This window comes from Cetorhinus maximus, chromosome 17 (genome assembly GCF_964194155.1).
Source record: "Cetorhinus maximus chromosome 17, sCetMax3.hap1.1, whole genome shotgun sequence".
Lineage (NCBI taxonomy): Eukaryota > Metazoa > Chordata > Chondrichthyes > Lamniformes > Cetorhinidae > Cetorhinus > Cetorhinus maximus.
Window position 1 is genome coordinate 97,297,699 of NC_135895.1, and position 23,415 is coordinate 97,321,113.

Below are 23,415 nucleotides of genomic sequence, written 5' to 3' on the forward strand. Positions count from 1 at the left end.
TGTCTTCGAGAATAATGACAAGATGTGTGCAGTTATCATCTAGGATACCCTTGATGTATGATATTCAATAACACCTGAAAGTGTCAAGGACCAGCATAAGATGTTCCAAGAAGGGCCTTTCCGCCACATGCTATGCAACCAGTCTTTAGCCAAACATTTATCTATCTAACCTTTGTCATGTTAACAGATGATATTTTTAGGGCCATGTGATATTCTTTGGGCGAGCTCTTTTGTTTGAAGATAATGTATGGTGGCAACTTTGTCCCATCTCCATATGCCCCACGTATGATGGTGAAACAGTTCTTTTCATTGCCATGTTGATCTTAAAGCAATCAATTTTCCCCCTCAGCCATGATTTGAACGGAATGTCAAATGTGAGGGATGTCAGATCATTGTACTAAAACCTTATAGGAGAGACTAGAAGTGGGGGCTCATAGACGTTTACAGCACAGAAGGAGGACATTCGGCCCATTGTGTCTGCGCTGCTCAACAAAGATCTGACTACGCTAACCCCATTTTCCAGCGCTTGGCCCATAGCCCTGGAGGCTCTGGCAACGCAAGTGAATATCTAAATACTTTTTAAATGTTACGAGAGTTTCTGACTCAACCACCCTTTCAGGCAGTGAGTTACAGACTCCCACCACCCTCTGGGTGAAAAAAATTTCTCCTCAACTCCCCTCTTAGCCTTTCACCTCTTACCTTAAATCTATGCTCCCTGGTTGTTGACCCTTCTACTGATGGAAAAAGTGCCTTCCTATCTCCCCTATCTATGCTCCTCATAATCTTATACACCTCTATCAGGTCCCCTCTCAACCTTTGCTGCTCCAAGGAAAACAACCCCAGCCTATCCAATCCTCCTCATAGCTCAGACCCTCCAGCCCAGGCAGCATCCTGGTAAATCTCCTCTGCATCCTCTCCAATGCAGTCATATCCTTCCTATAATGTGGTGATCAGAACTGCACGCAGTACTCCAGTTGTGGCCTAACCAGCATTTTATACATTTTCAGAATAAGCTCCCTGCTCTTGTATTCTATACCTCAGCTAATAAAGGCAAGTATCCCATATGCCTTCGTAGCCCCTTATCCACCTGCTCTGCTACCTTCAGGGATCTGTGGATATGCACACCAAGGTCCCCCTGATTTTCAGCACTTTCCAGGGTCCTATAGTGTAATCCCTTGTCTTGTTAGCCCTCCCTATGTGCATTACCTCACACTTTTTCGGGTTGAATTCCATTTGCCACTGATCTGCCCACCTGACCAGTCCATTGATATCCTCCTGCAGTTACAGCTATCCCCCTCACCATTTACACCCTACCAATTTTCGTGTCATCCTCGAACTTCTTGATCATAACCCCCACGTTTAAGTTCAAATCATTTATGTACACCACGAACAGCAAGGGCTGCAGCACCCTCTGTGGAACCCCACTGGAAACAGGCTTCCAGTCACAGAAACATCCCTCTACCATCATTCTCTGCTTCCTGCCTCTTAGCCAATTTGCCTTGGATCCCATGGGCTCTTACTTTCTTGACCAGTCTGCCATGAGAGACCTTATCAAAAGCCTTGCTAAAGTCTATGTAGACCACATCAAATGCATTACACTCATCAACACTCCTGGTTACCTCCTCAAAAAATTTGATCAAATTTGTCAAACATGACCTTCCCTTACCGAATCCATGCCGACTATCAATGACTAATTCGTGTCTCTCCAAGTGCAGATACATTCTGTCCTTCAGAATTCTTCCTAGTAACTTCCCCATCACACAGTTTAAAAATAAGGGGTCTCCCATTTAAGATGGAGATGAGGAGAAATGTTTTCTCTGAGGGTAGTTAGCCTGTGGAATTATCTTCCTCAGAGAGTAGTGGATACTGAGTCATTGAATATATTAAAGGCTGAGTTAGTTAGATTTTTTATCGACAAGGGAGTCAAGAGTTATGGAGAATGGACAGGAAAGTAGAATCGAGGCCACGATCAGATCGGCTATGATCTTATCAAATGGTGGGGCAGGCTCGAGAGGCCAAATGGCATACTGTTCCTAATTTGTGTGCTTGTATGTATGTTGGCAACAGGGGATGTGCTATAGCTGTGTTGCTTTTGAGCCTTATGTAATACCAGCCATGAGAGTAGTGGCAGCAAGGTTGGTTTATGCATGAGCTGTGAGAAAACCAAGACAATGATGAATGGACAACAACAAGGTCCCTCTGCCCCAACCATCCATTACTATCGGGCAACAGAACATCGAGGACGTTGACTACTTGCCCTACTTGGGAAGCAACATCTCCAAGGAGGGTGATATAGGGAAGGACCCCCCCACAAGAATTGGAAAAGCAGCCTCGGTCTTCCTGTGGCTCCACAAGGTGTGGGCATCTAACACCATCAACATGGCCATGAAGCTGTGACTCCACATGTCCATTGTAGTACCAACCTCAATCTGTGCCAGCAAGGCATAGAAGATAAAGGTTTCATGTAAGTTGCATGTTTTTCACCAGAGGTGCCTACGCAAGATACTGGGCATCACATGGAGAGACAGCATCACCAACAAGGAAGTGCTGCAGAGGACTGGTCAGAGGTGCCCGTGTGACATTGTGGCAAAGAGACAGCTCATGCTGGCAGGGCAAATCCTTCGCCTCCTGCATGTACGCCCCACTAGGGTGGACAGTAATGTGAGATTCCACCAGGCATAAGAAGCACATGAGGCTGGCCAAAGAAGACCTGGCAAAATTCATTTAAGAAGGTCCTTCAAGAGCGGGACACCACCTGGGCTGGAGTGAAAGAGATTGCGATGGACTGGAGCCAATGGTGGAGTCTTGCTGCCTATTGCCCCAAATGGGACCAGAAGAATTAAGTCTAAGTCTAAGACATACCTTGTCCTCAAAATCATCAGGCATGTGTTTTGTGACTGCAGTGTGCCAACATATGGATATATCATGCCTTTGCAAGAAGAGGAAGCACCATTTTGGAGATTCTTTAAAGGTAATCTTGGAGTCCGAAGCTTTTATGGTATAAAGGGCTTTCAAACAAATTTCTAGAGTGCTGACTTCAAATCGCTTGCTTGATCTTGGCAAATATATTCCAGAAGTTGTTGCTCAAGCTGTGGATGCTCAGCTTTTCTTCCATGCCTAGGGGCTTTGGCTTGCTTGCCTTGGGACTTTAGCCTGTCCTTTGAGTTTTTCCAAAGCCTAACATTTGCTTCATTAACATCGAGTTCCCACGCTATCACTTTGTTACCACGGCTTTCAGCAACTCCTATCAACATAAGTTGGAAGGCTACTGTCCCTTTTCACTGCCATGTTAATGGTTAGTATGAAGAACCCTGCCTTAGCATGTAACATGTCATGTTAATTCAATCAGTAAATATGTGGGAGCTGGCTGCTCAGAAAACTGAGGTGGGAATGGACCTTTTTGGGTAATGGCTCTAATTTTACATAGTAGGTAATAATATTTGAATTTGGCATAATTTATTTTGCCGTATTACTGTATTTGATTGCAGGGCAAGTGAAAAAGAAAACTTTAAAGCATTTCTTTCTGGTATAGCACAGCCTAATCCGCCATTTTGCTGAAGCGTGTTCCATCAAAAAATTCTAATAAATTTGTTAGGCATGATTTCCCCTTCATGAAGCCATGCTGACTCTGCTTGATTAGATTATGTATTTCTAAGTGCTCTGCTATTACATCCTTTATAATAGACTCCAACAGTTTCCCAATGACAGATGTTAAGCTAACTGGCCTATAGTTACCTGTTTTTTTTGTCTCCCTCCCTTTTTGAATAAGGGTGTTCCATTGGCCATTCTCCAATCCTCTGGGACTTGTCCAGAATCCAAGGGTTCTTGGAAGATTACTACCAGCGCATCCACTATCTCTGTAGCTACTTCAAGTTAGTGAGGCACGACCGCCCCTTCACAAAACCATGCTGCCTCTCACTAATACGCCCATTTGCTTCCAAATGGTAGTAAATCCTGTCACGAAGAATCTTCTCCAATAATTTCCCTACCACTGACGTAAAGCTCACCGGCCTGTAATTTCCTGGATTATCCCTGCTACCCTTCTTAAACAATGGAACAACATTGGCCATTCTCCAGTCCTCTGGGACCTCACCCATAGCCAGTGAGGATACAAAGATTTCTGTCAAGCGTATACTCCCAGCACCCCTGTCAATGATTTATTCAATGGCACCAGGCATAGCCAGCATCAGATGTGTGCAAATATGGTACAAACACTACTTTGGATCCAAAGTGGCACACCAAAAATACCAATACTTTACAACCAAATTTTGTATCTATTAAATGTATCTACTACTTCAGTTTATGAACTCTCATTCATTAAAATCTCAACAGGGATAGAACCAGGCATCTTGTAATCTTGCAACACAATTAGTTTACAAAAATGGGCAACATTAAATGAGGGAAGCTAGCTACGTCATTTGAAATGGATATTGCTAGATAGCCCACTGTATTGGTTTTGTCCTGCTCACCAGGCCAAGATAACTTTTTCTTTCAAAGATGTAGCTAGCCTGAGCCAAACATTACTTTATGTACCTAAAGTTATTTTTAAAAAACTGTTGGAGGCATGATAGAGCTGTGCTTTTATCAGTTTGTACATAAAACAGCACATGGAGTAACATTTTAAACCCAGTTAACACTGAAGTTTGAGTGTAGTTTTGCTTAGAATTAAATAAAACTCAATTTTCAGTCCCTTTATAATTGTTTCAGCTATCATTTGAAGAAAACTTAGAGAAGAAGCAAGTTCAAGTGGAGCAACTGGAAGCCACTGTGAAGTCTCTGTCAGAAGAGCTGCTTAAGGTGTGTAGTGTGTGTGTGCGTGTGTGTGTTTTTTTCCCTCCCTAAGCATTCATCTTTAGCATGTGGGAATCTTGTTTTTTAACATATTTGTATTCCTGAGTTCTTAGCTTGTTACAATGTAACATGGAGGATTCCTAAATATGTATCAGGTATGGGAATGGCTGAGAATTATGCACAATTCATCCTTCGCGTATGCTCTGTCCGAAGGCAGGTCCTTGGCTCGTTGATTGTTAATGCTTCCTCCCAAGACGTTTTTCTTGGCAGTTTTTGGTAGAGATGGTTTGCCATTGCCTTCCATCCTCAGGGCAGAGCAAGGAGGCAGGTCCAAAGTCTACCCCAGCCGAAACGGGAATTGATCCCACACTATTGATGTTAATCTGAACCCTGCTAGCTATATAGCCAACTGAGCTAACCATCGATTCAAGCCTATTATATTGTGTAAAGTAGACCTTACCTCATTCTTATAAGTCATCCCTTTGGTTGTGGACTTTTTCAAGAATTTTACACCCCTTCCTATGGGTGTCTGTCTTAAATCCAGTTTGAGTGTAATGGTCCAGGGTCTTAAACAGGCATTCTCCTGTGTTTGGAATACTGAACCAGGTTGTGGATATGGTGATAAATTTATAATGCTCTATTTTTTCTTTCCCTTTTTATTCCTGAAAATCTTGACTAATGTCCATTTGATTCTAGTGAGGAGACATTTGTTGGGATTGATCTTTGTGATTATTAATGCCAATGGCACACAATTCATTCCTGAACCACTGCTCTGGTGCCATTTTTGTGTGGTATAATGCGCCACCAGCCATTTCTTGAGTGGCACAAACGGATACTGAATTTGGACCACACGGGTCCAAGCAGCAAATTACTACATCACTCACCAAAAATATATTCTGCTGCAAGATGGGCCCTGAACACATTCTAATTAAATAACCACTCATGTTGCAGATGAGATGTTTTGAGAAACTTTTGCTTAGGCAGAGTTAGTGGAAGCACTTTGCTGAGTGCTTTTTGCCAGTTGTTGAATCCAGTCCAGGAAGAGAGAGGGACCCAGGCACATGGGCAGTTGTTGCAGTGCCTCTTGATCTGTAACATAACAAACATATGGAACAACAGAGGGAAAGAGGGAAAGCTCTGTGAGGATGGGGGAAGGAGGTTGAACAGGAGGAGACAGGGGGGAAGCATCTTGAGCTAGGTGTAACCAAATAGCCTGAGAAAATAGATTATGAAGCTCTGCTTCCACTGAAACAACTTCCCCATCCCAACATGTACCCACCACTGCCCACTGTCACATCCATTTCGAACTCCCCATCACAACATCCGCTTGACTAGCATCCAGAAATTAAAGCCACCGCAAAAACCTTTGCAAAACATCCTTATTGAACAACACATCTCTTTTTACAAAACAGAAATGAGCTATTCACCCTGAGCAATCCCTTAGTGCCTGTCTTGGGGCCGGGGCTACTCTTGTCTGCCCTAGTGGCTGCAGCGTGGTTGGAGGAAGGCTGATGACTTTCAATGGGGAGGCTGCAGATGGTCTTTCAGGATAACCTCAAACAGCTCCACGCTTTGAGGGCCCGGCTTTGGACTTTACCATCTTGGCTTGGCTGGCAGCAGTTTGGGCCAGCTGGCTGAAGCAACAGCAAAGCTACTGGCAAAGTGGCAGTCGTGGGAGCACAAATGCTGTCTTCCTGAGAGGACAGGAAGTTTGTCTTCCATGATGCCACCGCAACTCCCAAGAATGGTGTCACAGCATTGCTGGAACACAGATTGCTGTGAGAATCTTTATAGCCCTTTGAGCACTGACATCTGCATCCACAATGGCAGTAGTCTGATTCTGCATGGCAGCAAGCATGGATATGATCTCCATCTGAGCTTCTGCTGCAGCACTGAGAATTTGGGAGACTTCTGACTGTGCTGCAATGGTAGTTGAGACAGGCCACTGGACTTTTTATCATGGTTAGGTCATTAGTAACCATTTTCATGTTGATATGGATGGGCTTCAAACTCTGCAATGCCTTCTGCCACATTGGAGCTGAATTCCTCATGTTCCTTAATGGTGTTGAAGGAATTCTGGTAGGATTGCCAATGCACCAAGTATCTTGGTGTGCATGCTCATCAGTGTTCTCCTATATACTGCCATATCAAAGTCCTCAACTATGTCCTTTGCAGTATAACTCTTTTGTGTCCAAGCCACCCTTTCCTCTTGCCTGGTGACTCACCACATGCTGATCCTAACTCTGTACTAGCCCCTAAAGTTTGCAAAATGCCAGTATCTGGTAGTTGTGAGTGACAGGTGAAATGATGGTGCCTCTTCATCACAATTGTGGGGCTTCTTTCTCTTGGTCAAATGGAGGCTGTCCAGGTGGCATTTCTTGGGGACCTGAAAGCATAATAGCAGAAAGGGAGTGTAGGGGTGGGGAGTAATTTAGGAGGTCCATAATCACACCATCTGCAGCTTCCACTTCCTCCTCACCCTGAAGTGTGGCATGGAATTCAGAAGCGGTATAAGGCAGTCACTTACCATCATCTTGGATGGTCTTGGTAGTGCCAAATACCACAGGCCCTTCTGCTGCTGCAATGCATCATCTCAAGGGGACTTGGGATGGAGTCGTACCAGCCCTCCAAAAGTTCAATCTTCCTGTTGTTATGGGCTACCTTCTGCAAGAGAGAGGGAAGAATGTTGGTGATTGTTTAACAATGTACTTGGGTGATGTGCCTGTTGTAGCTGAATAGCTGGAGGTCTGTGGAGGCAGCGAGAGGTGTGAGAGGCTGGCAGCATTGGTAGGGGTGTATGGATGAGGCGGTGTATCTGAATGTTAGGTCTGAGTTCTGAGTGCCAGTGAGAGCTGCTGGGTGAGCGATGGGGTTGTTGTGCATTGAGTAGCATGATGTGATGGGTATGAGATATGAGATAGGGATGCATTCATTCACCTGGAATCACTTGTGTGAGGTCATTAAACTTTTTTCAGCCGTCTTTGGGGCCAGACTCCATGCATTCACCACCATGGCAACCTGCAACCACTCCCTTCAAAGGGTGTTCCTTGTGGATCTCCTAGCCCCTACAGAAATGTGGTCTTTCTCCTGAATTTCACCTTTGTAACAGCTGCCTCCAAGGCAGTGTCACTGAATCTGGGAACCTCTCCCTACCATTTCCCTGCATCTTCAGATCAGGAGCATATCTTCCCTTTAATAGGGAATCTATCTTTAAGAAGAGGAGGCTGGCTGAACTATGTATTTTTATGTACAGAACTGTTCAGCCCTCTGCAAAGTGGAAGCAGTGCAGGACTTGCTTGGCCAGTGGATATGATAATGCAGATAGGGTGGATGCACCAAATTTGCATTCAGCCTACCTTGTTCAGAACTGGCATGGGCAGGTCATGAATTGCAATTCCCCAAGCCCAAAACCCAAGGTGTTTCTAGTCTACATCTATGAAATTAAAAGCCTTGTATCTAGCATGCATGCATTAGCACTTCAAAGTTTGATATGCCAAGATGTGACATGTCTGTCAGGCATAAAAAACTACAGTTAGCTTAAATAATCTGCATCCTGTTAAGTTAACTTACCCTCTGAGGATAACATCGGTCACACCCAAGTATTTTATAATAAAAGTCTGAATGAAATCTCAGAAACCGGTACAAACAAGGGTGCAATGGACTCTGAAACAACTGAAAATACCTACTATGAAAGTATTAGAGTCAAACCCAAGTGTGGCCGAAACCACCTGGTCGTTATCATAATCCATAATGCAACCAACAGCCTATTTTGCACAAATGCAAGCCTGTATACCAAAGTATTAGTCTTGTTATGATCCCCTCAGAGACTGATAACTTTCAAAAATTTGCTAATGAGACCAAGATAGGTAGGAAAGTAAGTTGTCAAGTGAAAGTAAAGAGTCTTCAATGAGATATAGATAGGTTAAATGAGTGGCAAAAATTTGTCAGATGGAATATAATGTGGGAAAATGTGAACTTGTCCGCTCTAGCAGGAAAAATAGAAAAGCAGTATACTATTTAAATGAAGAGAGATTGCAGAACTCGGTGATACAAAGGGATCTTGGTGTCCTGGCACATGAATCACAAAAAGTTAGTGTGCGGGTACAATAATGATTAGGAAGGCAAATGGAATGTTGACATTTATTACAAGGAGAATCAAGTATAAAAGTAGTGAAATTTTACTGCAACCGTGCAGGGCCTTGTGAGACCACTTGGAGTATTGTGTACAGTTTTGTTCCACTTTTGTAAAAGGATATAATTATGTTAGAAGCAGCTCAGAGAAGGTTCATTTGACTCGTTCTGGGGATGAAGGACTTACCTTATGAAGAAAGGTTGAATAGGTTGGGTCTATACCCATTGGAGTTCAGAAGAATGTGAGGTATTCTTATTGAAACATAACCTTATATAGTGCTGAGGGGACTTCATAGCATGGATACCAGGAAGATGTTTCCTCTTGAGGGGGAGACTAAAACTAGGGGACATGGCTTAAAAATAAAAGGTCTCCCTTTTAAGATGGAGATGAGGAGAACTTTTTTTTCTCTGAGGGTTATTAGTATGTGGAATTCTCTTCCACAGTAAACAGTGGAGGCTGGGTCATTGAATTTATTCAAGGCTGATTTAGATACATTTTTGATACACAAGGGAGTCGAGGGTCATGGGGGGAAGACAGGAAAGTGGAGTTGAGTCTGCAACCAGATCAGCCATGATCTTATCAAATTGTGGAGCAGGCTCAAAGAGTTGAATGGCCTACTCCTGCTCCTATGTTCCTAAAAAGATTTCAATTTCCCAACAATTGATGTGTGAATCGAAAGGCAAGATTTCAATTTTTAAATTTTACTGTAACAGCCAAATTAAAACCAACATAGATCAAACATTAACAGGCAACCAATACATCAAGCTAAAGAAAAGACACTTTCACATTGGTTAGTTAGTGTAACCAAAATATGCCTTAACTCTTTAACCGTGCACTTCTGGCAGATATGTAGCTTTAAAGGAATAGCTCCAAAGTCACTTGCAGCTCTCCAGCAGATGTTCACTTCTCCCCACCACACCTGCTTGAAACTTCCAGTGTCCTTCGACAATCATTCCATTCGGCTAATTTGGTTATCACCAGCAAGGCATACCTTGGCTACTCCCTATTCCTTAAATCTTCAAGAGCCCCCTCTGCTCTGTTCCCTTTCTTTTGAACAGAAACCGAACTCTTAAAAGTATCCTGCTTGGATATTAACACAAAGCAGTTCCCCCTGCTTTTCCACAACAGTGGATTCTTGGTCCCTGCATCTCAGCTATAGCTGTCCTTTTTCTGTGCGATACTGCTATGGGTATTAAGCTGTCACTTGATACTTCAATGAGTTTCTATTTGAGTTCCTCTTCCCATAACAACTGGATCACATGGGCATTTCTCTGAACTGAGGTGTCAAAAGGGGGCATTATAAAACATAATTGTCTCATCAAGGTCACCACTTAAGACAGTTTGTTCAGACTGCACCTTGAGAAAAGGAATCAAATTAAATTGTTTAACACTGCATCAGATGTAACAAGAGTGAATACCACTTGATTGCCTGCCATCGTACCAAATGCAAAGGCAGAGAGCTGTTCATACGCAAAGCAGTTTTCTCTGTGAAAAATGTGAACAAAGTTTCGCAACACAAAGGGCTCTCAACCAGGACAAAAGACAAAACATGCTGCGCTAAGGAAGGAGAAGAGAAATCTTACCTCAAAAAATCTGGAGGAAAATCAATCTGGTTAGAGGATGAAATATCCCTCCTGTTTGAACTAGAGTGGCAGTTTCAAGATTGCAACAACATAAGTAAGAAGATTGATGGAATACTGAAATCAAAAACCAATAAGCAGACTCCTGTAAATACCATATCATCCAACAGGCAGCAGGAGCAGAAATGTCTAAACAAGTTGTTGAGGACCTGAAGAACCCCACGGCAGTGGAGAATGACTTTGATTCTTCAGATACAGAGGAGCTGGTAGATGCCAATCAAACACAAACCGCACACCAAACTTGAGTTATAAACCCACCAAGAGGGAACCTTACACATAGAGATCTCAGTGATCAGCTGACACGAGCTGAAGAATTACTCAGCAATGAAGAGGACTCAAAGCTTAGATCCTGAGCATTAGCTTAATTGAGAACATCACTTGAGGTGGAGCTAGAAGAGAACAATGCCATTGCTTGAAAGAACAAGAGGAAGATGAGGGGAAACAATGCAAAGCAGAGTGGGTGTGCTATATAAAATTGTTCAAATATTGTATCAGGCTGACAGATGAAGGTTGGCCTGCTAAATGATGGAGGGACCAGCTATAGCAAAGTGCCCTCTTTAGAAAGAGGAGCTTGAAAAATGCTTTTCAACTAAGCTAAGTACACCCAACAACAAGGTGAATATCAAGAGATCTGCTGATTAGACAGGTCACAAGAACCAAAGCAAACTGATGGCTGCAATAGAGAAAAAAGAGATCGAAACAGTACTGAAGGGCTTGTAGGAGATGAGTGCAGCCGGGCAACATGGCTGGTCTACATGTCCACCTTCTAAACTTAATGGAAGAAGTGGGGAGCACATTCCCAAGGCTCTTCATTCTGTGGCTTAAAGTAGCCACCATCTTAGAAGCACTAAAGAGAAGTCGAACGGTGCTGATTCCAAAAACCGAAGACATTGAAAAATCTTAGGATCATGCTGTCATTTTGCAAAGACATGGGACTCCAAATCAGTGTGAAGAAAACAGCTGGCTTCCAATTTCATCTGTAAACGAAGACCTTCCTCTATAACTATAGTGTGCTGGAAGATTAATGGGAGCCATGTGAGCCACATTCTCTAAGGGGAGACAGAAAAAAATCTTGGTGCTTGCACACACCCCAGGGCAGGAGTCAGAGGGCAAATAGGTAGCCAAGCTCAGTTATTGAATTATGGGTCTGAAGGAAAGGAAGCTGAAACCATCCAAAATTGGGGTTATTAGAGACTCAAGTACTCCTGAAGGTCAACTTATCACCAAATCTTCACCAAAGCCTCACAGAATACACTCATGGAATTGGACAAACTAATCAGTCAAGTAGTTACTGCATCTCCCTAATGACACCACAGATGGCATCCTGTATGCAAGCAATGGAGGTCTGCTTAAGCTGGAGATTCAAATCCCTTTCTGAATCATCTGGAAATTGAGTCCCTTAAGAACTCCAAAGATGCAATCACCAGACTATCTTTCCAAAACTGAGGCGAAAACAATCTCACTAATATTGTAAAGTGCAGGAATCTGAAAGCCCTTGGGGAGGTGAGGGAATTCCTGGAAACCAAGTAGATCTGAAGGCGTCGCTGTCAGAGACTGACAACCATATGGAACAAAGTACTGGTTATGCATAGCAGACGCCAGCCCACTGCAAGAAAGGGAAACCTACGAATAGATATGCTGGTTGCAGGCAGTGGAGGTTTGAGAGATGGGCAAACTTTCAATGCCAAGGCTTGGATATAAGATGCTATCACAATGGCAGAGTGTCTAATTCATGGACCAAAATGTATCGCAATTTCAATCAGCCAGTTTATAAAAGGATTTCTGTTAAAGTGCAACTTTATCTAACAAGGTGCAACCCTGGCTTATGGTTGCACCAATGTGATTAAAACTTGCAGAAGATGTATGGGTCCAAACGAGATGATGGCTGACAAAAAGCTAGGAGTAAATTACAGTGTGTTTTGTTTCTTTTTGATCTTGGACAATGCCACAGTACCAGATATTGTGTGTCCAAGCTGTTCCAGTACAGCAACAACACTGGCATCTACCCAGCAATGTGGAAAACTGCCCAGGTAGGTCCTGTCCATAAAAAGCAGGACAAATCCAACCTGGTCAAATACTGCCCCATCAGTCTACTCGTGATAATCGGCAAAGTGATGGAAAGTGTTGTCGACAGTGCTATCAAATGGCACTTACTCAGTAACAACCTGCTCACTGACATTCAGTTTGGGTTCTGCTAGGGCCACTCAGCTCCTGACTTCATTACAGCCCTAGTCCAAATGTGGACAAAAGAGCTGAACTCGTGAGGTGAGAGTCACTGCCCTTGACATCAATGCCACATTTAACTGAGTGTGGCATCAAGGAACCCTAGCAAAACTGGAATCAATGGGAATCAGTGGAAAAACTCTGCGGCGCTGGAGTCATACCTAGCACAAAGGAAGATGGTTGTGGTTGTTGGTCAATCATCTCAGTCCCAGGACATAACTGGAGGAGTTCCTTGGGGTAATGTCCCGGGCAAAACCATCTTCAGCTACTTCATCAATGACCTTCCCTCCATCGTAAGATTAGAAGTGGGAATGTTTGCTGATGATTGTACAATGTTCAGCATCATTCACAACTCTTCAGATACTGAAGCAGTCCATGACTAAATGCAGCAAGACCTGGACAACATTCAGGCTTGGGTTGAAAAGTGGCAAGTAACATTCGCACCACACAACAGCCAGTACCGGAGAGTTTTTCCACTGATTCCCATTGACTCCAGTTTTGCTGGAGTTACTTGATGCCACACTCAGTTAAATGTGGCATTGATGTTAAGGGCAGTGACTCTCACCTCACGAGTTCATCTCCCCATGACATTCAATGGCATTGTCATCACTGAATCCCCCACTATCAATATCCTCAGGGTTACTATTGACCAGAAACTGAACTGGATCAGCCATATAAACACTCTGGCTACAAGAGCAGGTCAGAGGCTAGGAATGCTGTGGCAAGTAACTAACCTCCTGACTCCCCAGAGCCTGTGCAGTATTTACAGGGCACAAATCAGGAGTGTGATGGAATACTCTCCACTTATCTGGATGAGTGCAGCTCCATCAACATTCAAGAAGCTCAACATCATCCAGGACAAAGCAGCCTGCTTGATTGGCATCCCACCCACCACCTCCAACATCCGCTTCCTGCACCACGATGCATAGTGCCAGGCAGTGCGTACCATCTACAAGATGCATTGCAGAAACTCACCAAGGGTCCTTCAATAGCACTTTCAAACCTGCAACCTCTACCACCTAGAAAGACAAGGGCAGGCAGCACATGCATGGGAACACCACCATCTGCAAGTTCCTCTGCAAGCCACACACCATCCTGACTTAGAATTATATTGCTGTTCCTTCTCTGTCGCTGGGTCAAAGTCCTGGACCTCCCTCCCAAACAGCACTGTGGGTGTACCTACACCACATTGACTGCAGCGGTTCAAGAAGGTGGATCACCACCACTTTCTCAAGGACAATTAGAGATGGGCAATTAAAATGCTGGCCTAGCCAGCGACACCCACGTCCTGTGAAAGAATAGGAAAAAAGATCACACTTCAGTTCATCAGCAGTCGGGGCTTGCTTACTGGGATGATATTTTGTGCTATGCACAAGAGTAGTACACACCCCTTCTCTCTCCTCCCCACCACATCCCAAAAAAAATTCTTTGTGCGGCCTTTTTGGTTCCTTCAGCCCAAGCATTTACAGTATGAGAAGTACAATTTTTTTCTCAGCTGCATGTACAGTTATTTGCAGGTGATACATTTTATGCAAGGCTTTGAATGTAACAGGTAAATGTATAAGCTAATCATCCTGTGTGCCAAATTAATGGGGAGTGTTCTTTCTATTTCTTTTCAAGCACCTGGCTGTTATTATGCAGAACTGTGGCCACATTTGTGCTATATCATATTTGTTCTAGCCCACCTTTGACTCATCCATCACTTACATCTGCCCCATTTCTAACCTACTGTACGACACCATGATTCTTGAACTTATCTGCCTCCAACTCTGTGTCCATCTCTCTTGCTGCTTGAATCACTCTATTCTGGCTTCCACTCTATTCATACCCCCAACACAGCATTAGCCAAATCAGAATGACAACATCTATGTGGACTCTGGTCTTGGTACATTATTATTACTCCTAGTCTTCTCTAATCTTTCTGGAGTGTTTTGAGAAAATAGCTGTGGCATTCTTCATCGCCGCTCCTCCACTGTCCAGCTCTGTGGAATTGTCCTTTCATAGTCGTACTCCTACCTACCTGAAAGTCGCTCTCCCCTCCAAAGATCTATCTTCAGCCCCTGCTCTTCTTAGTCATCTGTTCCTCTTCTTACTCATCTGTTCACTGCCCCTTGGTGACATCTGTGGATATGGAGCCAGTTTCCATAAGTATGCTCATGACTTCTAATTCTCTTTCCTTCAACTCTTCGGATCGCTTAAGCACCTAGTGCTCTCAGACTAGCTAACTGATGTTGTCATGGATGGGCCCTGAGATCCTACAGCTGAGTATTGTAGAAACACAGGCCATTGTTTTCAACTCGCATCATAAATTTGCCCTTTTTTGTCCTTGACCTCATCCTCTTTCGTGGTTACTTGCTCAGGCTGAACTAAACCACATAAAAACTTGGTGTCATGTTCAGCTCCAAACCAAACAGTATTCACCACCAAGATTGCTAATTTGCATCTCTACAAATTTATCCATTTCAGGCCCTCCGTATCTGAAACCTCCATCCCAACTTCAGGCATGCTTCCTTCCTTCCTCTTTTGAGGAGCTGGAAATGCAGAACATGCCTCCTATGAAATTCTAGTAGCCATTGGGCTCCAAACAGCTGTAATTGTTTGATGTGTTTAGACTTGGTTTACCTATTTGTTCATGTTGAGCTAAGATAGATTCTAATTGTCATTGTCTTGCTAAATGCTTAATTGTGACCTTCTACCATCTTCTTACAGGCTAATAAAATTATTAAAAAGTTACAAGGGGATATGAAAGCTCTAATGGGGAAGCTGAAACTTAAAAATACTGTCACAATACAACAAGAAAAACTGTTATCAGAGAAAGAAAATCAATTGCAGAAAGAGCAGAGAGAACTACAGGAAGCTCAACAGTTATTACAACTCAAAGGAGAAGAGGTAAGGCTCCATATGCAAATTGAAGTGTGTGTGTATGTATATTACTAATCTATAGGTGCTTTTGTTTGAAAAGCTAAATTCGGCAAAACAATTCATATTGAATTTTAATATTGTATGCTGTGAAATTTGTCTTCTTTACGGTGATTTGCCTCCAAAATGACATCTGCAACACACCCATACACATTTGGTGCTAGCCCCGCTGGATACCTTTCTGGTGGGGACATGTAACTTGGTTTGACAGCAGAGCAGCCATTGTGCAACTCAAAGATCCAACTAACGGCCTTTCTTAGTCTCGCGTGAACAAACTTTCAGCAGCTGGAAGGACACCCCACCTCATTCTGAGGCATTTGAGCCACCACGGCAACCCAGAGGGTGACTTTGGGGTGACGGGGGCTATCCTTTGACAAACTCCTGACCCTGGTGCACAACCCATGCATACATTGGCAGCTTGCATACAATGAAAGTCATGCTGCAGCTAAAAATGTGATAGAGCAGCCCATTGGAGTGCTTAAGCAATTCTTTTGCAGCCTGGACCGTTCTGGAGGAGCCCTGCAGTATTCGGCAGAGCTTGTGTCAAGATTCATGGTAGTCTGCGGCATGTTGCACAGCCTCGCTATCATGAGAGCGCAGTGCTTGCCATCAGGTATATGGTGACCAGCCGAGGAAGAGGAGAGGCAGCCAACTTAGCCCCTCTTCAGCTGGGCTCTCTTTGATTGACTCATTTGACTGCAATACCAGTTAAACACAAACATAACTTCCCCATTCACCAACAGTCCCCGACCTTACCTTTCCTCTGTCACTGACCATCACAGCATCTGCTTGCCCACAATGCAAAAATAAAAGCCAATATGAAATAAACATTGTAAATCAAATTCTGTTACATTGCATACAAATATCAACGAATCACTCTTATACATTCCCTTACTGTCCGTCTTTTGCGTGCCTTTGCCTGTCCTAGTGCTCTTACACAGCGCTACCCCCTGACTGCAGTATCCCTGATGGGAAACTGCTGACTTTCAGTGGGGGTGACTGCAGATGGCCTTGCAGGATGACCTCCTGCAGCTCTGGCCCCAGAAGGCCCAGCTTTGGACTGCATTATCCTGGCATGGGTGGCAGCAGTATGGGCTGACTGGCTACTTGACAGGCAATAGTAATGGCACTGATGTGTGCCAATGGTGGGAAGACAAATGCTGTCATTTTGAGAAAGGTCAACAGGCTTGTTCCCCATGGAACCACTGCACTCCCACTGGGGAGCATCTTAACAATCCGACTAATGTGTTGGAGGACAGATTGCTGGACTGATGTGACACCCTGCAAGCCCCTGTCAACACTCTTGTCTGCAGCTATGATGGCAGCTGTCTGAGAATTCATGGCAGGTATTTGAGCTTGTGTACTATCAAGCAAAAATAAAAGCCTATATGGGGGAGGCGATGGCATAGTGGTATTGTTGCTGGACTAGTAATCCAGAGACCCAGGGTAGTGCTCTGGGGACCCAGGTTCAAATCCTGGCACGGAATTTGAACTCAATAAAAATCTGGAATTAAAAGTCTAATGATGACCATGAAACCATTGTCGATTGTTATAAAAATCCATCTGGTTCACAAATATCCTTCAGGGAAGGAAATTTGCTGTCTGGCCTACATGTGACTCCAGACTGGTTTGCTCTTAAATGCCCTTTGAACAACAAATGCTGGCCTTGCCATCGCATGGATGAATTTTTAAAAAGCGACATTGCAGGACTTCAGTCTGAGCTTGCACTGCAACATCCACTGCAGATGCTGCATCATGCACAAGTGTACTGATGGAGTTGGCCAACACTTCCATGGTTCTAAGTTCTGTGCAAAGCCCTGTTCATTCTGGACTCCTCCATGCTCCCAACATTGACTGCAGGCTTTCTGGCAGGCTTGCCAATGTACCAAGCATTTCCCTGTGCATACCCATTCCCCTGTAGCTCACCCCATCAACACCCTTTGTCTGAATCCTCTGCAGCAGAACTCGTGTGTGATCTTGCCCTTGTCCTCTAACAAACCAGCACCGCTTTCATCAAGCAACCACTCTCATCTCCTGCCGTATCTGCAGGTCACTCAAGCCTTATGTCTTACTTGCAGATCCCACCTCTAAGCTATCATTTAAAGTATGCATAGTGTCAGTATCTGAGCTTGTGGCTACAAGTGTGAGCGCAAGTAATGGTGTTTCTTCTTCATTACTGTTTTTCTACCTCTTGCTCCTTCACCACAGCTTGACCAGACTGCTGTTCTTGGGTATCTGAAAGAAGAAAGATACGTGGGTAGGGTTGTCGTGAGGGGAAGGGGGAAGATAAGTGCTCATGCATACACTATCTGCAGCTTGTAAATCAACCACTGAATCCAGCGAGCAGGGCTTATAATGAGATGCTAAAGTCTTGAAATTAGGGTCCCGATGTGCGCCTGTGAGGTGGGGTAAGTGGTACCTGGTAACTGGTCACTTCCACATTGATGGATGAAGTGGATGATTGCAAACTGGTTTCATGATAGCCATATTGTGTCTGCACCCCGCTCCCCCCGAGCCCGCCATGACGCCCGTGCCAACAGGGCCGGAAAATTCCAGCCACTGTTTACGATCAGTGGAGGTAGCACTGTTGCAAGGGGAGGGTTGCTGGAGTGAGTGTGGGGAAGAAAATAAGATTGTAACAAATGGTAAAGTAAATGTTTTTGATTAGTTCCTGGAAATAATATTTTCCTCATCAGTTTTGTGTGGTTTAATGAATTCTGTTTCCTTGCATACCGAGTTTGGATTTAAAAAATCTCTGCATGTAGTACAGCAACAGATTTTTAACTTTGCTGTCTATTTATAGTAAAAGCCAACAAATAAATATTTTGGGTAACTCCTGAGGAAGCCCTTTTAAGATATCCCTGCTGTCCTGAGTGTATCCATCTATCCTGAGCATTAACCTTCTCCTTCATCCAGTCCCTTCTCTTGCCTCTTTCCCTCTGCAGTGAACACTTCAATTATTGTGTATTTATTAGCCATCTCAAGCCTACAACATGTATCTTCTCAGTGATGTCACACCAAGTACCCTACTCAGTTGTCCCACCTCCACCTCCCACTCCCTAATTTTCTACTACTACCAATCGTAGTTGTTACAGTACACCTCCTTTGTATCTACCTGCAACTTGGAATATTTTCCTCCTGTATCTTGTACTTTTAAAATAAAAAGTGGGGCATAAAATGAACTATAACAACTTGCATTCGTATAGCACCTTTCTTAGCACCAGCTCTTTTCTTTCCACCTGCCTTCCTTCAACTTTTAGTCCAGTGAACCATCCTCATAAATGCTAACCAAAGCCCCAATTCCTTTCCCTCCCCTAATAAAATCATGATCAACACTTGTCTTAAGTTGTTTAAGTGCTTTCAACAATATTTTTTTTTGTTCTGGTTTTAAAAAGCACTTTAATCTGATACTGGTCACTTCCAGGAAGCACTGCTTCCCTAAATGGATTTCTTGTGCTAATTACCTCCAGACTGTAAAGTCCCAATTTTACCACCGTGACAGCCCACCAACAATTCAGCACTCCCATACCCCTGACCTCCCTGTCACTCCCTGCTTCACCCAGACTACCACATCTTGGTGTTCTCACATCCTAGGATTATCCAGTTCTCTGCTCCTCACATGACCCTTACATACCCTAAGTCAGTACTCCCAAAACCAGGTACATGGGAACAGGAGTAAACTGTGCAACTCCTTGAGCCTGTTGCACCATTCAGTCAGACCATGGCTGATCTGTACATCAGCTCCATTTACCTGCTTTTGATCCATATCCCTTGATACCTAACAAAACAAAAAAATCTATCAATCTCAGTCTTGAAAATTTCAACTCTGGGAGACAGTTCTATATTTCCATGACCCTTTGCATATAAAAATGCTTCCTGATTTCGTATCAAAAGGCCTAACTCCATTCTTAAACCTTTTTCTGATTCCTCCACTGGAGGAAACTGTTTCTTTGTATCTTCCTTACCAAATTGCTTTATAATTTTAAACACCTCAATTAGATATTCCCTCAATTTTCTGAACTCAATGAATGTGAGCCAAGTTTATGCAACCTGACTTCATAACTTAACCCTTTCAACCCTGGTATGATGCTGTTGAATTTATGCTTTACCTTGTCCAAGGCCTTTTGAGGTGCGGTGTCCAAACCAAATGCAGTACTCCAAATGGGGTCTGACCAAGCCTCTATAAAAAATAAACTTCCTTCCCCTTATATTCCATCCCTTGAGATAAAGATAAAAAGTCCCATTAGGCTTTTTGTGCCTAAGCACTAGCTTTTAGTGATTTGCATACTGCCTTCCAAATTTCTTTGGACCTCCACGTTCAGCACTGTTTTAGCCCTTAGTTACTAGACTGGCTAGAGAAATTTTCAACTCTCCTTGCTCACTAATTTTACCAGTTTTCAGCTTGTGCACTGTGATTTTGAGGCAATAAATAGCCTATTCCATTTGGAGTGTAGCATAAATAAATACAAAATATACTTTTTGCAGAATCATTTGTAAATAACCAAAAAATTATAAATTGTCATTCTAACTAGTTGATTATTTTTGAAATGAAATCTTAATCCTTAATTTTTTTTAAAGTGATTGTCATGGAATGGATATGTGACTGAAAGCTGGAGTAATATAGCATTTCAAAGTACTTTTCTTCTTGTAGGTATCAAAATTGCAAGAGCAATTAGAAGGAACAATGAAGAAATTAGAGGAAAGCAAGGAGCTCCTCAAAACAAATGAAAATGGTAAGCACACTGCAAAAATATTCTCTCCTTTTGAATATTTTTTATTCGTTCATGGGTTGTAAATGTTGCTGGCAAGGCACTTATTGCCCATCCCTAAATGCTCTACATAAAGTGGTAGTGAGGCTGTCTTCTTGAACTGCTGTAGTTCATAATGTGCAGATACATTCACAGTGCTGTTAGGGTGGGAGTTCCAGGATTTTGACCCAGCGGCGGTGAAGGAACGGTGACATAGTTCCAGGTCAAAACGACATGTGCCTTGGAGGAGAACTTGCAGAAGGTGGTGTTCCCATGAATTTGCTGCCTTTATTTTTCTAGGCAGTAGAGGGCATGGGTTTGGAAAGAGCTGTCGAAGAAACCTTGGCAAGTTGCTGCAGAGCACCTCGTAGATGGTACACATTGCTGCCACTATATGCCAGTGGTGGAGGGAGTGAAAGTTTAAGGTGGTGGATGGGGTGCCTGTCAAGTGGGCTGATTTGCCCTGAATGCTGTCAAGCTTTTTGAATGTTGTTGGAGCAGCACTCATCCAGGCAAATGGAGAGCATTCCATCAGATTCTGACTTGTGCCTTATAGATATGGACAGGCTTTGGGAAGTCAGGAGGTGAGTTTTTTGCCGCAGAATTCCCAGCCTTTGAACTGCTCTTGGAGTCACAGTATTTATGTGGTCAGTCTCCCAGAATGTTGATTGTGGGGTTTCAGCAATGATAAGGCTGTTGTAAGTCAATCCCTCTTGTTGGAAATGGTCATTCCCTGGCACTTGTGTGGCACGAATCTTGCAACTTATCAACCCAAGTCTGAATATTGTCCAGGTTCTGCTGCTTGTGGGCATGGACTGCTTCAATATCTGAGGGTTTGAGAATGGCGCTGAGCATTGTGCAATCATTAGCGTAAATCCCCACTTCTGACCTTACGATGGAGGGACGGCCTTTGATGAAGCAGCTGAAAATGGTTGGTCCTAGGACATCACTGTGGGGAGCTTCTACAGCTTTTGCAATCTTTTTGTCTTTCTGGTTAGTTTACTCTTGTTCTATTTTTTTCTTTTTAACAACTTCTTGTTCACTCTTTACTGGTTTCTAAAACTCTCCCAATCCTCAGGCTTACTATTATTCTTCGCAACATTATGTGTCCCTTATTTTAGTTGAATGCTATCCTTAACTTTCCTCGTAAGCCACGAATGGGACTTTCTTGTTGAGTCTTTGTTTTTTAATTGAACGTATTTTTGTTGGAAACTATGAATTGTTTTTAAAAATGTTTCCCACTGTTTATTTACATCCATATCTCTTAGTCTATTTACCCAATCAATCTTACCCAGTTCTCCCTTCATACCTATGTACTTGGCTTTGGTTTAAGTGTGACTTTTTTTTAACTTGAGCATGTCGTTCTCAAATGTAGTATGGAATTCAATTGTTCGAAAATCACATTTTTGCAGAGGATCTTTTACCATGAGGTTACTAATTAAACCTGCCTCATTACTCAATTTGGGATTTAAAATAGCTTTATACCTAGTTAAATCTACAATATGTTGTTCCAGGAAACTGTCTTGAAAGCATTTTACAAACTTGCTTTCCAGACCATCTTTGCTAGTTTGATATGTCCAGTCCATATGAAGATTAAAGCCCCCACATTATTACATAGTTTGTTTTTCCCAAGTTCCAATTATTTCTTGCTCAATGTTCTGTCCATCGGTATAACTATTGTTAGGGGGCCTGTAACCTATGCCCCACAATGTTTTCTGATCCTTATTATCTCTAATCCCGACCCATACTGATCTTCTCAGCCAGATCTTTTCTCACAATGTTCTTATGTCATCCTTTATTATCAGGACTGCCCTTCTTTTCCATTCTGCCCAATGTTTTGAAATGTTAAGTACCCTGATAATTTATTTCCGAACCTTGGTCACCTTGGAATTAGATCAAACTTTTATCTCAATTTGTGCCTGTTAGTTAGTCTATCTTGTTATGAATTCTTTGTATATTCAAATAAAGAGCCTCTAAATTTATTTTTTGTAACTATTCATTGCATGGACCTTTATTTGTTATTGGGCTATTATTGTTAAAATTTCTGTCCCTTCCTATGCCACTCTACCTCTCATTAACAAATTCACTACACTGCTCTATTGCCTCGACTTTTTTTTCTTTAGATTTCTAAATTCACCTTCATCCGATTCCCCCCCTGCCTGTTTAAGTTTACAGCCCTAGTTATATGATTCACCAGGACACTGATCCAAGCCTGGTTAGGACAGCTCTCTCTTTCCTCAGTGTTAGTGTCAGTGCCCCATGAGTCAAAAATCCTCCTTCCCACACCACTCTTTGGGCCATGTATTTAATTCCCTAATCTGCTTGACCCTATGCCAAATTGCATGTGATTCAGGTAGTAGGTCAGAGATTATTACCCTTGAGATTCTGTTTATTGATTTAGAATCCAGTGTTGCAGAACATAAGAACATGAGAAATAGGACCAGGAGTAGGCCACTCAGCCCTTCGAGCCCGTTCTGCCATTCAGTGAGATTGTGGCTGATCTCCTACTTCAACACCATTTTCTTGCACTAAGCCCGTATCCCTTGATGTTTTTAATATATAGAAATATATTGATTTCAGTCTTGAGCATACACAATGACTGAGCCTCCACAGCCCTCTGGGACAGAGTCTCACCATCCTCTGAGTGAAGCATTTGCACTTCATCTCTGTTCTAAATGGCCTGCCCCATATTCTGAGACCGTGACCCCTAGTTCTAGACCCTCCAGCCGGGGGAAACATCCTTCCTGCATCTACCCTGCCGAGCCCTGTAAGAATTTTGTATGTTTGAATGAGAGAATAAAGGCCCAGCCTAGTTAATCTTCCCTCATAGGGCAATCCCTCCATCCCAGTAATTAATTTAGTGAACTTTCATTGCACTCCCTCTATGGCATGTATATCTTTCCTGAGGTAAGGAGACCAAAACTGCACACAGTACTCCAGGTGCGGTCTCACCCAGGCTCTA

The 23,415-nt window shown here is 43.1% G+C and overlaps 1 protein-coding gene across 1 annotated transcript in view; it reads left to right on the plus strand.

The window, feature by feature from the left end:
• The window catches only part of sass6 (SAS-6 centriolar assembly protein), a 62,642-nt gene that overhangs the window by 30,163 nt on the left and 9,064 nt on the right, over window positions 1-23,415 (plus strand). The window contains exons 10-12 of the mRNA XM_078561681.1: window positions 4,708-4,797; window positions 15,496-15,675; window positions 20,357-20,438. Coding sequence (XP_078417807.1) covers window positions 4,708-4,797; window positions 15,496-15,675; window positions 20,357-20,438 — 352 coding nt within the window. The remainder of the gene's footprint in view (window positions 1-4,707; window positions 4,798-15,495; window positions 15,676-20,356; window positions 20,439-23,415) is intronic.